This window comes from Patella vulgata, chromosome 3, assembly GCF_932274485.2.
Source record: "Patella vulgata chromosome 3, xgPatVulg1.2, whole genome shotgun sequence".
In the NCBI taxonomy this organism is placed as follows: Eukaryota; Metazoa; Mollusca; class Gastropoda; family Patellidae; genus Patella; species Patella vulgata.
The window spans coordinates 81,080,019-81,099,550 of NC_065881.2; the positions used below are offsets into that span (position 1 = coordinate 81,080,019).

The 19,532-nt window shown below is 36.3% G+C and overlaps 1 protein-coding gene and 1 long non-coding RNA gene across 2 annotated transcripts; both read left to right on the plus strand.

The window, feature by feature from the left end:
• The first annotated feature begins 837 nt into the window (after window positions 1-837).
• On the plus strand, window positions 838-4,085 carry LOC126816110 (E3 ubiquitin-protein ligase TRIM56). Its single transcript, XM_050542316.2, has one exon. It carries the CDS (start codon window positions 838-840, stop codon window positions 1,966-1,968), a length of 1,131 nt encoding a protein of 376 aa, XP_050398273.2. The 3' UTR covers window positions 1,969-4,085.
• A 10,798-nt stretch (window positions 4,086-14,883) lies between these two features.
• On the plus strand, window positions 14,884-16,958 carry LOC126816125 (uncharacterized). The gene is made up of 3 exons (XR_008787687.1): window positions 14,884-15,024; window positions 15,526-15,584; window positions 16,163-16,958. It is a non-coding gene; the product is annotated as an uncharacterized LOC126816125 (long non-coding RNA).
• The last annotated feature ends 2,574 nt before the right edge of the window (window positions 16,959-19,532 follow it).

Below are 19,532 nucleotides of genomic sequence, written 5' to 3' on the forward strand. Positions count from 1 at the left end.
GCAGGAAGGGGGGCCTGACAAGGACTGCTGTCTAGTCGTTCGGATGGCACGAAAAACCGAGGTCCCGCGTATACATTGACATACAAGCAACAGATCCCTCGGCAGTTGGAATTTAATATAAGAGTAGGCCATAGTGCTGCTGACCGGGCAAAATTTGCTTCATAGCACACTGTATGGCGTATGCCCGTCTTCATTAGCCCAGTCGGGGCAGAACAGCATAACGTTAAAAAAAAAACATTTCATTTCACACGCCATCTCGGTCGTCCGTCCTGCACTATCCCCATTGCGTTAGATTATAGCCGTGCCATTCGCCAATTGGGGGAGGGGCAGTTCGATGCCTGCCTGTACGTGACAAGGAGTAGGATACCCTGTTCAACATCTTGGGATTTCTCAACCCCACCCACCCTCACACATACACACACACACTCACTGCTACATACCCGTAGGCTCTAGCGAATCATTGAAATAAAACTAAACCATATATTACACGAGTAGAAGTTAACCCCCCACCCCTTTCTCTCTCTCTCTCTCTCTCTCTCTCTAGCCAATCGGGTAATTATGAGCAATTCAGAATATGTCCACCTCTTATACAATACAGTAAGCAAAGCGTATAAAGCTAGCATTGCTGCAATATGTACACATGTATATAGCCTATTATACTTGACGATTAAATCAGGTATAACTTAATATAACAATTAAACAGTTATTCAAAGGTTAAAAATAGATAGACCTATCTCTGTATTTAATGAATAGAGCCACAGTCAATAAATAACATACATATTCTTTATATTGGAATCATGTGACACATATTTACAAGGTGTCTATGGTGACATAATAATGCCATTGTTAAAGACGGACAGGCAGTCAAAGCAATATGGCGGAGAAAATGATCGTCTGAATTGTAGTATTTGTTTAAACGACTTCAAGAAGCCTAAAATCTTGGACTGTTTTCATTCATTTTGCGAGAGTTGCTTAAGTGATTATGTCAGTAAATTTGAAGAAAATGGCGAATTTATGTGTCCGCTGTGTAGACGCAGTATCCCAATCCCCTCTGGTGGGGTGAAGGACTTGGCTTCTAATGTTTACATTGAAGAAAGACAAGGCGTCCATCAACCTGAAAGTAACCCACCATGTAATATTTGTGATAAGGCTATCCAATCACAATTCAGGTGTAAAGATTGTGACAAATTCCTGTGTGACTCGTGTAAAACTACTCACGATTTGTTTTTTGGAGGCTTGGAGTTAAACCATTACGTCATATCACTTGACGAAGACGATTCGGATGACGTCAAACCTGTGCGCCATGTCATTTGTCAACATCACCAGAAGAAGTTTGCAGTTTATTGTTCAGACTGTTCCAAAGTAATTTGTTCTAAATGTTCAAAGAAAGAACACGAACGTCATACAATAATAAACACCGAGGACACTGATCAAGTTATTAAAGCGGCTAAAGCAAGTCTGGACAAACTAAAGGAGGACATAGACCACCAGATCCAACGACTATGTGATTGTCGAGATGTGGTAAAAATGTCATTGTCAAGTCTCCACGAATCAATAACAACAGCCTGTAATATGGTGGATCAGCAAGTTACGACTATTTGTAAAACAGTAAAATCTCAAGGTGAAATAATCAAACATGATATCAAGAAATCCCAGATTGATGAAGCGAAACTCAACCAGATGCACGAAGAACTCGTCACCTTAATCGATGAATTAAAAACAGGTCATGACGAATTATCTGACCATCTGACAACCGGTGATTCTGTGGATGTATTAGATGGGTTCTCTGATCTGAAGAAGAGATTAACGGATTTAGAAAATAGACCGTTTTATATTCCAGATTTTAAGCTACCAAGTTTGAAGTTGGGTTATGTTGGTGGCCATGCGATGTGTAATACAATAGGACAGGTAGAATATACTCAGAGACAATCAATACAACATACCTTTAGTTTATATTCCAGAGTTTAAGATACCAAGTGTGAAGTTGGGGGAGGAATACTGTCAGTCGTTACCTAATGCAATAGGACAGGTTGAATATACTCAATCAATACAACATACTTTTATTTTTATTGATAATGCCACCGAAAAGACTTTATCAAGTCCATGTTTTATTGTGCAGGGTACTCCATTGCATTTGGAATTGCTTTTGATTCTGAGGTCACGCTCGAAACACTGGGTACTGAAACTTGGCGAAACCAATTCAAACAAAGCCAATACTCCTGGAGAATAGATCGAGGTTTGGGTTTTAATGTAGTTAGTAATAAACTCGAAACCGTAACAATTAAAGCAACATTTACACCCCCAAATCACGATATGGCGATTGCTAATATTTAACAACATAAAATATATACTTTTTGTTGTTAGTTTGGAATTAAATGTAAATAAATAACGCAAGGTTGGAATCTTCGTAACAAAGGCGCATCATATTGCAAACATGAACGTCATGTTTTCATATTCAAAAGTTTCTTCTTCAGATGATCGGCTGAAAAATGTGAATAATAGACAGGAAGAAACGATATAGAAAAAGCCGTATTCAGTATTGGGTTATTAAAGTCCCGATGCGCCATTTTTAGCAATAAGAAAAAAGTTCAAACAACATGATTGTAACAGACAAATCTCTAATAGAAATATCAGTCTAAAAATGGTTCAGTTCCGTTCAGTATTTACAAAGATATGTGGAATTGAAATTTTATCATCTATGCTGTTCGCTTTGTAACAAGACGCCGCTGTCTTTTATCGGTATCGGTAGAAACCCGATAGGCCTAGTTTACATCTGATTGAATTCAATCCCGTGTTCTGATTTTATTTTCTTAATCAATCTGAGTATATACTAACGTGTATTGAGCCGTGAGAAATTTGATATTTTTGCGAAGATGCAAATGGCGCATCGAGACTTTAAAGGTCAAAAATTGATTAAACCATATCTTCATCTTACAAAATCATTTATTTAAAGATGTATGATGTAAGAGATAAATCGGCCTATAGCATGTCTTTGTTTTGGCTTCAAATGTTATAAAAACTATTTTTTAGACATCTATTCACATGACAAGTCCATAATCTATGGAAGCGTATTTGGGTCACTACTTATTGAGATAATATCGCAACACATCGAACTAAAATATGTCAACTTCATGAGTTATATTACAAAAAATCGACTTAATAAGTCGACTCGACGCATTAAATTCACCTCAAAATGACAAAAACTATGTCGATATGTTTACATTATGCCATTAGTCGATTTGACTCTAAATCAACAAGTCATATTTTAATGCAATATATAGACTTAATAATGTCGCCGTTTTCAGTTATGTACCACGTGCTTAATTTCATTGCCCGAGATTGCTTATTCATGAAAGTGCAGCCAATGATGGGGTTTAACGTCCACTCGACACAAACTAGGTCAATTCGGGACTAACATATGGTTTAATTTTAGGGGTCTTTAGCAGTGGGAGGAAACCGGAGGACCCGGAGAAAACCCACTAGGTTGGACACGCAACCCTACTCCTTGTCACGTACAACCGGAATCTCCTACCAGTCTTTTTTGATATCAAAAAATATCAACACAAGTTGATAAAGTAACAAAATACGAGGCTCTGCCGAGTTTTTTTTTACATTATCAACGAGTGTTGATATTTTTTGATATCAAAAAAGACGAGTAGGAGATTTTATTTATCACCCAATCCCTTCTTACATGCACAAATAGATAGATATAATTCTTTGCTGTAGATTTCCCTTTAACTGAACATTACGGCGTAGTGATACATCATTTTTTGACAGCAATTAAACCATTGCACAAGTCCTTTATATTGACCCAGTGTTTCCATCAAGATCAATTGAATAATAATAGTTAATTTTTAATAAAAAAAAATGTTACTTTTAATAATAAATGAACTGTTCTTTGAAAATAAAAAAAGTAGTTCCTTTTCAACTGACCAATCAAATTCATGTAAAGCGATATCTCCTAAGGAGATATCGCAGTAGATTATGAAATACATCACACAAGCGATATCTACTGTAGAATGTATTATTGGGTGATAAAATTATTTCTGCAATGGGTCTTTACGAGAATAAAGATTATTAGATTCTATATTTGTTTTACTAGTATCAAGGTCGTTTGTCTTATTTAATTTTACATTATAATAATACATCGATTCATTCTATATAACCGTGATACGTGGGGGGTCGTGGTGATTCAGTGAGTAAGACGTTAATTGATATTTATACCATTATACCATTTTCGTGGTACCCCCTAACCCCCAAACTGGACAGAGGGTCTGGGAAGGGATATCGTATATGATGAGACGAAAAACTGAGATCCGATGTACATATTGGCGTGTACGTAAAAAAAGACCTTGACAGTTTGAATTGAAAATAAGAGTAGGCTGTAGCGTCGCTATCCGGCCAAAGTGTCCCTCAGAGAATACTGTTTGCCCGTCTTCATTAGTCCAACCGGAGCAGAACAGTAGGACGGTAAACCCCATTTCATTTATTGAACAAATGTAATGTCGCGTAAAAACAAAATCATACTGTCGGGTTAAAATGTCGTGATGTCGGTTTGTCGAGTTATCAGTTTGCCGCCTTATGAAGGTCGACATCACGATACCAATCAGCCAGCATAGTATATACTTTTGCCACGGCGAAATGACCAGACGCTTTACGTTAAATCATGTACCGCGGAACTAAATTCTGAAGGCTACGTGGGCGTTGTCTGTCCATCTATATATATACGGTCCATGGTACAATCAATATGTCGCCCTTATTTTTCGCCGGGAAGAATATAAATGAAATGGGGTTTGACGTCCTATCTGTCTGCACCAACTGAGATAATGAAGACGGACATACTCTATACAATGTGATACGAGGGAAGGTTTGTCTGGCTACAATTTAATATTATTTCCATTTCCAGCTGTGTGTGTGAAATAGCTTTATTTAACGTCCGCTTCCACCTATATGATATCACAGCCAAGATTTCCAGCTGTCAAGAGTTCTTTAAAGTACACGCCAACATGGACGTGGAACCCCGATTTCACGTCCCATCTGAATTACTCAATGTTGTTCCCTGTCAGGCCTCCATCCCGCACCATTGACAATGGGAAAGTACGCCGGAAATTACTGTGGAACTTTCTCGGTCAACACCGGGATCGAACACGGGAGAAGAGAATAAGCAAAAACAACCTAGTCCGGGTAAATATTCCCCCACACACTGCATGACGTATGTCCATCTGTATAAGCCCAGTTGGAGCAGAAATGCAGACCGTTAAACCCAATTTAATTTGGTTTTCGTCGTTTCCAGTTTGTATCTCAGCTAACAGAAAGGTTCTATAAATCTTATCTACGGCAACTTAATTTTTAGAATTTTCTGAGGGAGGATCCCCGTATCCTCCGTCACAAGGGCTCTCAGCAACGGGCCGCCTACGTCGGCAGATCTCTATGCTGCAAACTTCAGTCAAATTGCTTCAATCTAAGCCGCGAAAACTTTATTTTAAAATCACTGTAGCCCCGATTGTCATTGTTACCGCTGTTACGATAATTATCAAAGTCCTGATTATCCATTTTTGCGGTTAATCATCATCAATGAAAATCGGACACATAAGATGGCATCGAGAGTTGATTATGGTCTTGTTTTGTTAATACATGTCTAATTAATAGTTTATATAATAGACAGATTTACCTCTTGCATAATGCATGTTTAACACTGAATGGAATTGAACCAATTTTGGATTTTAAAGATTCAACATTCATAATAAAATGGTTGTTTACAAGAGACTCCCCAATCCCTCAAACCACGATTACATTTGTCAAGAGACACTTTGCTGGGGTAATGTGTGTTTAGCAACTTCGTCCTTTTCCCCCTTTGTTTTAGACTAGGACTATCTCGTTCCATCTTTACTTAGCCTCTACTAGTATTCACTTTTCTCCATGACTGAAAGACGTTTCAAGTTTCTTTCGGGATACTTTCCACATTGTATCTAAATCATAGATTTAGTCAGTTGTCCGCAAGCATCTGCTTAAATCGTCGTTCTTTCGATTGTGTATTGACCACTGGACTAGGGTATAACAACTGATATATTCTCCGCTGGTTGGCCTATATGTTTACACCCATGGTTTTCAAGATCGTTCTCAGTTTGCCAGGAATAAATCGCTTGCATGCGAATTTTAGACTTAAGACTCCGATCCCACTAACCTGTAGAAACGAGAACTTTCAATACGGTAATAGATAAACAACTTTTGTCGCGACGAAATGGTCCATGGTACAATCCATGTCGCCCTTCAATATACGGTAATAGATAAACAATGGAATTATTCTTGAAAATATTTAACACTGGAAACGATATAAAATCTAGAATGGTCAATGTATGTATAATTCGATATTTAAAGAAGCTAGTATGGTATATACTGATCAATATTAAAGTTAGAATAAACAAACATATACTCTTCAAAAAAAAGTAGGGGATATTCAGAAACAATACAAAACTGCGGAAATGCACTGCTGTTTTTATTAGAGGTAACCAGTGTATGTTAATAACAGACCAATTGACCATAGGCGTACGGGGAAATGTTTGACAGGGGGAGGGGGGTGGTGGTGGTTGGTGAAAAAAAAATGTAGTTAGGTTCTTAGTATGTTACATAATAATAATAAATTCGCTGTTAAATTGGACACATTCAAGAACGCAATATTTTTTATACAACTTTTACAAAGTACAATTGTGTGCCCAAATTTTCCCAGCATTTGGTGCCCAAAATGGGGGGCGGCCGCCCCCCAGCCCCTCCAGCTCGTAGGCCTATGCAATTGACTACACATGAAAATAAACAGTTCATATGGACGGCTTATCTGACGGCCCCATTTCACTCGCAAAGAGATAACTGTCAAAAGTGAAAAAGGTCGTTTTTGATTTTTGTCTTAATAATGAGTAAGTCCTCAGACATTCTGCAATTCGTCGTGGCATGCTCCTAATCAACCATCCAATCACGATTTGGGGCAATCTGGCCCACTCCTCTTGCAGTGCCACGGCCAATTCTTGCAGTGTTGTCGGTTGACGTTGACGTCGACGAACACGTCTCCCGATCAAATCAAACGTAACACACTAAAGCAAAGATACACTAAACAGTAAATCTTATGTAAGAACTAATAGGAAAGCTAACATGGATAGATAAACTGCAGTTTTCATCAACCCTTCCTTGAAGTGTCAAATTTGACAATGAACCCCTTACACGTGTATGGCGCTATTGCGTGTCGCACGTGCAGCTCAGTGGTTCTGTTGGGGCGATAAGTTCTTCATCTAAGAACATACTCTCAAAGCATGTCAAATGAGAGAGAGAGAGAGAAAGAGAGAAATGGGGTTTAACGTCGACTCGACACAAACTAGGTCATTTCGGGACTAACATATGGTTTTTAATTTTATTTCAATAATTCGCTTGCGCGTAGGGGTCTTTAGCAGTGGGAGGAAACCGGAGGACCCGGAGAAAACCCACGAGGTTGGACAGGCGACCCTACTCCTTGTCACGTACAACCGGGGATTCGAAACCACTCCAGTTGACTCAATGACAGACTTTATGGTACTGCGCGCACGTGCTAACCATTCAGCCATCCACCCCCCCGCATGTCAAATGTCCATGACTATTTATCATAAGAGTATATAAAAGACAATGATAACGATTAATGGAATTTATATATGTATAAAGTCTACCATACAGTTAAAATGATTAATGTCTGAACTGTCACGATGCAGGTACATTAGATTAGGCCAGCGGCTCCAGGTAAAATAAACTGATTGAAAGTTTAAAAAGTTATTAAAACATGAAACATTAGATGAATTAAATAATAAAGGGATGACGAAACGAATGAAAGGAGGGAGAACAAACACAGCGATATAAATTAAATGAAATAAAATGGGGGTTAAATGTTTTGTATGCACAAACCCGACCAATGAAATAAAATGGGGGTTAAATGTTTTGTATGCACAAACCCGGCCAATGAAATAAAATGGGGGTTTGCGTTCTATTGTATTCACAAACCCGACCAATGATATAAAATGGGGGGTTAAGTTCTATTGTATTGTAAGCCATAGTACTAACTAAACCTTTTTTGTAATTCTTAAACGATTTTTATCAATAATAGCACACTGTTTTGAAAGTAAACTATATACTATATGCATACTTTCCAGCGCTAAAAAAAACCCGTTCTAAACGATACCATTCTTCTAGTGCCAACCAATGATATAAAATGGGGTTTATGTCCTATTTTTCTTCACAGACCCGAACAATGGGTCGAAAAACTGAGGTCCTGTGTATACATTGGCATGCACGTAAAAGATCCCATGACAGTTGGAATTCGATATAAGAGTGCACGGGCAAAATTTCCCATTAGCCCAGTCGGAGCAGAACAGTAGGGCGTTAAACCCCATTTCATTTCACACGCCATCTCGGTCGTCCGTCTTAAAAATATAATATATCCCCATTGCAGTGGACATATTATAGATTATAGCCGTATAAATAGCCATTCGTCAAATGGGGTGGTTGGGTGGCCTGTTCGATGCCTGCCTGTACAAGGAGCAGGGTCCCCTGTCCAACATCTTGGGATTTCTCAGCCCCACCCCACCCTCACACTCAATGCCGGACTGGGCCCACCTGTCCACCTGTCCGTGACCGGTGGGCCTAAGCTCATTAAAAAACGTGGGCCTAAGCCTATAAAGAAAAAAGAAAAAAGAAAAGAGAAAAGAAAAGAGAAAGCAAGGAGAAGAGGAGGAAAGAAAAGAAAGAAGGAGGGAGTGAACGGGACACAGGACAGGAGAAAGAAAAGATAGGAAAAAAATGACTGACAAACAACACAAAAAAAATAAGTGTACTAGTATTCTGTGATGTGCGTCAACAGAACTGTCAAATACGTGTACTGTATGTATATTATAATTTGCATTATTTTCATAACGGAGAATTAAAGGTTTTTGTTTTTTTCACATTGAAGAGAATACTCCAATTGATCTAATGATAGTGCTCTTAGGTCATTCTGTTATCTAATTGTTTCAGGAAATCAAAAATTTGCCTTCTTCTGCTTTAGTTTGAAATGCTTGGAGGAAAATGGGTTTGCGGTTGTCAAGTTTCAAAATTTTCCTGGGGGGAAGGGTCGTACTTGTGTGGTCCGGCACTGGTCACACTCGCTGCTACATACTCGTAGGCACTAGCGAGTCATTGAAATAAAACTGAACCATATGTTAAACGAGTGGACGTTAACCCCCCCCCCCCCTCTCTCTCTCTCTCTCTCTCTCTCTCTCCAATCGGGTAATTATGTTAAGAATATGTCCACTACTTATTTAGACCTATCCATTACACAATACAGTAAGCGAAGCGTATAGAGCTAGCATTATGTACACATGTATATAGCCTATTATACTTGACGATTAAATCAGGTATAACTAAATATACAACAAGGCTATGCATTTTTATATATCCGTCTTGGGATAATCTATTTTACAGCCTGTAATGTGGTGTAGTATACTATAGTGTAACCTGTATAGTCATTGGTCTGTGGGGTAATTTTGAATTATCTTAGTCAAAACTCTTAATGTCCTCCACTTGTTTATTAAGGTTAACATTGGGTCCATCTCTGTATTTATTGACTATAGCCACCGTCAATAAATGATATACATATTCTTTATATTGCAATCACGTGACACATATTTACATAGTGACTATGGTTACATAATAATATCATTGTTAAACACGGACAGACAGTCAAAGCAATATGGCGGAGAAAAATGATCGTCTGAACTGTAGTATTTGTTTAAACGACTTCAAGAAGCCTAAAATCTTGGACTGTTTTCATTCATTTTGCGAGAGTTGTCTTAGTGATTATGTCAGTAAATTTGAAGAAAATGGCGAATTTATGTGTCCGTTGTGTAGACGTACTATTCCAATCCCTGCTGGTGGGGTGAAGGACTTGGCTTCTAATGTTTACATTGAAGAAAGACAAAGCGTCCATCAACCTGAAAGTAACCCACCATGTAATATTTGTGATAAGGATATCCAGTCACAATTCAGGTGTAAAGATTGTGACAAATACCTGTGTGGTTCGTGTAAAACTACTCATGATTTGTTTGTTGGAGATTCGAACCATTACGTCATATCACTTGACGAAGACGACACGAATGATGTCAAACCTTTGCGCCATGTGATTTGTCAACATCACCAGAAGAAGTTTGCAGTTTATTGTTCAGACTGTTCCAAAGTAATTTGTTCTAAATGTTCAAAGAAAGAACACGAACATCATACAATAATAAACAGTGATGACACTGATCAAGTTATTAAAGCGGCTAAAGCAAGTCTCGAGAAACTAAAGAATGATATAGACCGACAGATACAACGACTATGTGATTGTCGAGATGTGGTGAAAACGTCATCGTCAAACCTCCACAAATCAATCACAACAGCCTGTAAGTTGGTGGATCAACAAGTTACGGTTATTTGTGAAACAGTAAAATCTCAAGGTGAAATAATCAAACGCGATATCACGAAATCGAAAGTCGATGAACATAATCTTAACCAGATGCACGAAGAACTCGTCAAGTTAATCGATGAATTAAAAACAGGTAATGCCGAATTATATGACGATCTGACAATCGGTGATTCTTTGGATTTATTAGATGGGTTTCCTGATCTTAGAAACAGATTAACGGTTATAGAAAATAAACCGTTTTATATTCCAGATTTTAAGATACCAAGTCTGAAGTTGGACGATGTTGGTGACGAGGTGTTACGTAATACAATAGGACTGGTTGAATATACTCAATCAATACAACATACTTTTAATTTAATTCGTGCTGTTAATGGAAATATTTTTTCAAGTCCATGTTTTGTCATGCAGGGTACTCCGTTGTATCTTAATTTAGAGTATTACAGAGGCAACTGTTTATACATCTACCTTAAAATGATGAAAGATGCTTTCAAATCTCAGGTCACGTTCCAGATACTGAATACAAGAACTGGACAAACACCTCAAAAAAATCTACAAACACCACACGATACAAATTACCTCTGGACAATAAACCCATTTAGTAAAGATGGTTTTAATGGAGATAGTAAAACCCTCGATACCGTAACAATTAAAGCAACATTTAAAACCCTGTAGACAATTTCTCACAATGGAATATAATCACTGGTTATTCCATAGAATTATCACCTGTTTATTCCATTATACAATTGCCATTATGTCATATTTTGTGTTGTACGATTGTAATTTTAGCTAAATTTGACACACGTTTGGAATCTTCGAAACAAAGGGACATTGTTATGTATCACAAACATGAATGGCATGTTTCAAAATACAAAACATTCTTCTTCTTACATGACTAGAAATATCAGATGATCAGCTGTAAATTATTGACAGGGGCACATGTTATAAGAAATACGGTATTCAGTATTGGTGTTATTTTACCTAGATGAAAAATAACTTATTATAATATGTACATCATGATCAATATGAAACGAACATTAATTGTTGGACATACAAGGTCAAAACCTGATTAAACCAATACGGCTTTGTTTATATTTGGATCTAACAAAATGTTTATAAGTTATTTCTATCGTCTATTTTAAGATGCATTATGTTAGAGCAAAATATTTGGATGTAACAAAATGTTTATAAGTTATTTCTATAATTTATTTAAAGACGTATTATGTACGAGTTAAATATACTTTTATAACAAGTCTTTGTTTTGGCTTGAAATGTTAATGAGTCATTTATTCACATGACAATCTTATAATCAACTCCCTAGACTATCGGATGGTCGTGATTTTAAATGGATTATAACAAAATCGACATTCAATAATTTAATTTGAAAATGGGTAATCTAGACTAGTACGATAATGATCAATCTACGCTATATCTTCAAACACTGATAAATTCTCTCAGAATAAAGTCATTTGAATATTAATGTGAGAATATAAAGTATTACATTGTGTATATTTAGATGTTTGAATCACCATGTAGTAAATCAAGAGTGTAACAAACTACATTTAATTATAGTAGCAAGATTATGTCCATCTTTTATTGTAAGATCTGTTGAATCAGGGTTTTACTTCTCCCTTGACTGGCATTATGACAGTATTAGAGTACAACTAATACCACCATTGTATACCCTTGACTGTTCTTATTATGAAAGTATTAGAGTACAACTAATACCATTATCGTATCTAAACTAAGTGGAGTAGCAAGAATCGGGGGTTTTACTTCTCACATGACTGTCCTTATTATGAACGTACAATTAATGCCATCATATTAAAACTAAGTTGGACCATCAGGGTTTTAATTATCTATTGTATGTCCCTTCACTGTCCTTATTATGAAAGTATTCGAGTACAATAATTAATATCACTATACTATTATAAATTTCCTTGTAGCGCTGAACAAAAAACGTAAGAAGTATTCAACAGTTGACACACCCAGTGTATAATTATAGATGTAATTATTTATTTATGTTTTTATTTACGAAAATAAAGATTATTAGATTCGGTATGTTCTATCTTTAGTATCCAAGCCTTTTGCGTTATTTCATTGTACATTAGCATTATACCTTTATTCATTCTATATTGCCCGAAAACATAGTGCTTCGCGGTGGCTCAGTGAGTAAGGCGTTGGCTTGTTAACTGGGGGATCTAACCCGGTGTTGACCAGGAAAGTGGATCCCAGTTGACAGTTGGAATTTGATATAAGAATAGGCCATAGCGTCGCTTTCCGGGGAAAATTCCTCTCACAGAACACTGTATGACGTATGTCCGTATTCATTACCCAAATCGGAGCAGAACAGTAGGCCTCAGATGACAGATTTGAGTTGTGGGAAGCGGGAGAAATCAGTGAAAGGAAGCTAGATCGGGGTGAGGATCTTGAAGTCACATTCCAGTGCAGTACTAACTCCTACTTGGGCGTTGGGAACTGGGGCATCGTCGTCCAGGAACAGCAAGAGACCTGGAGGAAGCCTACCTCGGAGGTATTCTTTGATTTGATCCCATAACCTTAGCAATCTATCTGTGTATTCTGCACCATTTATGGCGGAACCCTTCTTTAGATAATCTATCATGATTACGCTCTCGGTATTCCAGAAAACTGCTGACACTGAGACGTTTTTGTTCTTCAGACAACACTCTGGGCACCTTAATCACCATCTTCAGTAGACGGCTTGGTCCCGCTTTGACTCCGTACATCTAGATATTATTAACCTTACAGTTGTTGCTTCAGAAAAATGCCTATTCATGTGCAAATTTTCATGGATTATTCGTTTGACTGATGTTGGATGTTTGAGTAACGTCGTGATTTGTAACATTGCACTATATGAAGGACCTTGGCTTGTCCACTAATGTCATCACGAAATTGCTTTGGTGTAAATTTAATCACGGCTCTGCATTCGGTTTTTCTCCATTTTGAGAGCACGTGAGTGGATCATGCTGTTTGCCGCCTTTATATAGGAAATTATATCCCGTACAAATCATGAGATACTTTTGTGGAACATGAGCGGTTTTGGGCGTTCCGTTCTGGTGATACCGGAAACGTTTGAGAAACCATTAATATTGTCCATTTCATATTATTAAGGGCAAGGTAAAGTGACACCATTTTGTCACAACACCTGAAAAGATGAAAAAAATATTTCAAAACCCAGAACAGTGGCCCTTGGATACAAAAGTCTAACATAAAAAACATTACTCACAGACCATTTTTTTACTACCACTGACCCTTTAAACTGATCTTGAAAGGTACTGTGGCATTATGTAGCATCGATGTCATTTGTGATCTGATAGCCGATCTCGGGAGAGGTGATTTTTTTTTAGAAAGATGGGACGAACTGTCAAAAAAGTTGGTACATGTGGTTTCGTCGTCAAGTGATCTCAAATTCGTTGAATAAATTTTATTTTCATGTTGGTAAGTACACACTGCATTCTTGCATTGCAACTTATGTTGTGGTGGTATCCATTTGGAAAAAAAATAGTTTTAATTGCTTATCCTGTATTTTGTTTGGGACTACGGAACGCCACAGGTAGCACGTGCCAAAGACGACAGTCTTCAATTTATTTTCCTAATGACATTTGGGCTTTTTGAAATTAAAACTTTGCCAAAATGCATTATTATCAACTTGAAAATTAATTGTTGGATATTTTCAATTCTTCTAGTGATAAATTTTGTGGTTTTATATATAAGTTAAAATTATCAAGTTTTAGCCTAGGCCTATATTATTAAATTATTTTTTGTCTTACTTTATTTAAGACATGGTTTGTTGGATTTTTCATTTTTAAAATTATTATATAATAATTATACTATTATAATTATGTGTCGTTTATTTAGGATTTGTTTCATATAAACTTTTCATTGATATACCTTGTAATTTTTATTCTTATTTTACAAAATTGGACAAGATAATTTATGCACATTATGGTGGCCGTGTTGCTTTAAAGTTAAAGGAGGTAAATCGCTAATATTTGAGACCTAGAAATTGCACAAATGGGTAGCATCGCATATAATAATGTAACTGATTTACATTCAATCGTTTCCGTTTTTACTCAAATTTCAATTCAATTATGTTCGGCGAAATATGTCAGAAGTCTCAATTGAATGACAATCTCTAGCGTCTGGTTATTCCAGTCTACAATAATAGTATTTATTGTGCATACTCTCCAGATAAGAATATGGCATCACCGCTTAACATGACTTGTGGAATATGTCTAGCCTCGTTCTTCGAGTACCTCATTACAAAAGGTCCTGAAACGCATTATGGTACACGATACGTGTACCAATGGTAAAATGATTATTTTGTCTTAAATATCGGATATCAGAAGCCCATCTTTTCCCCGGTAAGATCACAACATCAATGTTGATTTAAACTGACAAATAATTTGTATTTTCAAGGTGGAAGACTTTGGATGATATTGAGTTAGAGACTTGTGTAATTTGACAGATAAACAAGGAAAACTATGATTTCTATGGAATTTAAAGCAGCATTAAAAATTATGTGGCATTTATGATAAAAAAAACCCTTTAAAATGGTACGTATTGTCAATTTATATGAAAAAAAAACTCAAAAACATTAAACATTCCGAGTCAAATAAAATATGTGAATATGGTTAATGTATCTACAATGGTAGGTGTCTTTTTTTAAATCTAGCATACCAAAAGCAACCATTAAATACATGCCAATCAAAAACATTTCCTATCTAGACAGTTAAGTTACACTTTTGCAAAGTGACAAGTGTTGTGCATGGGCAGGGTATGCCCAAAATATCACTATTAATATTACACAAACCCTGTTGGCAAGTTTACAAATGTATGTAGGCCTTCTAGAAGACAGAAACATTGTACATCTGTGAATGGATGTGATTCATGTATGTCAGCATCTAATAACTAGAACATCTGATATCACTTCCCATTGGAAAGTTTGCAAATAATGCTGAATGTTTTACACATGTAAATGTATATTGAGAATTTGTTTATGTGTTGGATTTGGAAAATGAATTGAAAAATACACCTTTACATTATTTATTTTTCAGAAATATAGGCCAGGAACTGATATGTGATTTAGGATTTGTTGACTTTAATATAATAACAGGTGGGTATAACAAATTGTGCACATTTAACGCGCGCACATTTGATCACAAGGTCTGTCATTGAGTCCAGTGGCGTAGTTTCAGTTGTCCACTTGTATGTGACAGGCAGTAGGGTCGCCTGTCAAGCCTCATGGGTTTTCTCCCGGTCTTTCCACTGCTAAAGACCCCTACACACTAGCGTATTATTGAAATAAATTTGAACCATGTGTTAGTCCCGAAATGACCTAGTTTGTGTCCAGAAGACATTAAACATCTCTCTCTGTGTCTCTCCCTTTCACACAAATAATACATTCATCATTATGGTATAACTATATACATGTAATAAGCCTTAGCAGACATACATGAAAAGTCCCTGCAAAAAGGCTGCTATTATTGTAATTAGATGTCATATCCGGAATATGAAGGCTATTTGTACAATGTGTACCTCATATCATAGGGGCAATATTGCTGTCCACTGTGCCACTAGTGGTACGCCATACATCTGCAGTGAAAGTAGTGCATGAAACAAAATGGCCTTTTGTTTACAAAATATTTGAAAACTTTGAGGTCCTATAACTAATTTTTGATATTTTTTTTTCAGATTTCAAGTCTTGATGGTTGGAGTTTGATTATCTGAGCAACTTTTAGCCAGTTTAATTTTCCTGTGTTCTTTTTTATAAAGATTGTAGCTGCGCAGTCCTGACTTAGGAATTTGCTTCATTATTTGGTAAATATTTTATTTCAAAGTCATTATTTTGGATTTCCATCCATTTTTTATTGTTCTGCATCATCTCAGGCACATGTAGATACCAACATATTTGCATTAAAGCTGGTGTAAATCCCTTTTTGAGAACCTCCCATTTCAGGTGTTGTAACAAAATGGTGTCACTTTACCTTGCCCTTAAAGACAGGCAGACGGTGAAAGCAATATGGCAGAGAAAAATGATCGTCTGAATTGCAGTATTTGTTTAAACGACTTCAAGAAGCCTAAAATCTTGGACTGTTTTCATTCATTTTGCGAGAGCTGTCTTAGTGATTATGTCAGTAAATATGAAGAAAATGGCGAATTTATGTGTCCGTTGTGTAGACGTACTATTCCAATTCCCACTGGTGGAGTGAAGGGCTTGGCTTCTAATGTTTACAGCCTGGAATGTGGTCCCAATCAGCCTGGAATGTGGTCCCAATCAGCTTTGACTTTTGGCCCAATCAGCCATGGTCCCAATCAGCTTGGTTCCCCTCTGTTGACATATCACTGAAGCACGAAAAATCCCCAGGTTGATCGAACCTACTGACGGAATACAAATCGAGGGAAATCAATTATTTACATACCTATATATTTTTAAAAACCTTAACCGTTGCAGTTTCTTTCTGATCACCCATTATATACAATTTGTAGTTCCGAACACAGCTCAAACGACCTTACCTTTACAGGCATTACTCCGCGTTCAATGATTTTTTGTCTCAAGTTTATAATTTGCTGTAATAAGTGGCATATTATGTGGCATACTATTTGTCACATATCAGCAAGAATATGTTGCTTGTATTACAATTTGTTGGTGAAGTGTAACTTATGGAATTTAAATTGGCTTTGCCGGACTATTGCCATTCGCGGCAGAACTTCTAGAAGGTGTCATTCGGCCTCCAAACGTCAACAATTAAGAAATTTGGCAAAAACTTTATTTCGTGAATATTTTGAGAGAAATGTTTTGTAAGGAGAAAATTTGAAAGGTACTGTGGCATTATGTAGCATCGATGTCATTTGTGATCGGATAGCCGATATGTTTTTTTTTAGAAAGATGGGACGAACTGTCAAAAAAGTTGGTACATGTGGTTTCGTCGTCAAGTGATCTCAAATTCGTTGAATAAATTTTATTTTCATGTTGGTAAGTACACACTGCATTCTTGCATTGCAACTTATGTTGTGGTGATATCAATTTGGAAAAAAAATAGTTTTTAATTGCTTATCCTGTATTTTGTTTGGGACTACGGAACGCCACAGGTAGCACATGCCAAAGACGACAGTCTTCAATTTATTTCCCTAATCATTTGGGCTTTTTGAAATTAAAACTTTGCCAAAATGCATTATTATTAACTTGAAAATTAATTGTTGGATATTTTCAATTTCTTCTAGTGATAAATTTTGTGGTTTTATATATAAGTTAAAATTATCAAGTTTTAGCCTACGCCTTTATTAAATTATTTTTTGTCTTACTTTATTTAAGACATGGTTTGTTGGGTTTTTCATTTTTAAAATTATTATATAATAATTATACTATTATAATTATGTGTCGTTTATTTAGGATTTGTTTCATATAAACTTTTCATTGATATACCTTGTAATTTTTATTCTTATTTTACAGAATTGGACAAGATAATCTATGCACATTATGGTGGCCGTGTTGCTTTAAAGTTAAAGGAGGTAAATCGCTAATATTTGAGACCTAGAAATTGCACAAATGGGTAGCAACGCATATAATAATGTAACTGATTTACATTCAATCGTTTCTGTTTTTACTCAAATTTCAAATCAATTATGTTCGGCGAAATATGTCAGAAGTCTCAATTGAATGACAATCTCTAGTGTCTGGTTATTCCAGTCTACGCCGATAGTATTTATTGTGCACACTCTCCAGATAAGAATATGGATCACCACTTACCATGACTTGTGGAATATGTCTAGCCTTATTACAAAAGGTCCTAAAAGGTATTATGGTACACGATACGTGTACCAATTGTAAAATGATTATTTTGTCTTAAATATCGGATATCAGATGCCCATCTTTTCCCGGTAAGATCACAACATCAATGTTGATGTAAACTGACAAATAATTTGTATTTTCAAGGTGGAAGACTTTGGATGATATTGAGTTAGAGACTTGTGTAATTTGACAGATAAACAAGTAAAACTAATATTTTCTATGGAATTTAAAGCAGCATTAAAAATTATGTGGCATTTATGATTTAAAAAAAACTTTAAAATGGTACGTATTGTCAATTTATATGAAAATAAACCTCAAAAACATTAAACATTCCGAGTCAAATAAAATATGTGAATACATACTATGTGGATTTAAAATCCTCCAAACTGATGGTTAATGTATCTACAATGGTAGCTGTCTTTTTTTAAATCTAGCATACCAAAAGCAACCATTACATACATGCCAATCAAAAACAGTTCCTATCTAGACAGTTAAGATACACTTTTGCAAAGTGACGAGTGTTGTGCATGGGCAGGGTATGCCCAAAATATCACTATTAATATTACACAAACCCTATGTTGGCAAGTTTACAAATCTATGTAGGCCTTCTAGAAGACAGAAACATTGTACATCTGTGAATGGATGTGATTCATGTATGTCAGCATCTAATTAACTAGAACATCTGATATCACTTCCCATTGGAAAGTTTGTAAATAATGCTGAATGTTTTACACATGTACATGTATATTGCGAATTTGTGTATGTGCTGGATTTAGAAAATGAATTGAAAAATACACCTTTACATTATTTATTTTTCAGAAATATAGGCCAGGAACTGAAATGTGATTTAGGATTTGTTGACTTGAATATAATAACAGGTGGGTATAACAAATTGTAAATAATGTGGATTATTCCATTTGATGTACATACATTAGCTGAATGCTTTTTAAGTAAATTGGGTGGCCGAAAGGTTAACGAGTGCACATTTGATCACAAGGTCTGTCTAAGTCCAGTGGCGTAGTTTCAGTTGTCCACTTGTATGTGACAGGCAGTAGGGTCGCATGTCCAGCCTCGTGGGTTTTCTCCAGGTACCACTGCTAAAGACCCCTACACACTAGCGTATTATTGAAATAAATTAGAACCATGTGTTAGTCTCGAAATGACCTAGTTTATGTCCAGAAGACATTAAACCTCTCTCTCTGTGCCTCACACAAATAATACATTCATCATTATGGTATAACTATATACATGTAATAAGCCTTAGCAGACATA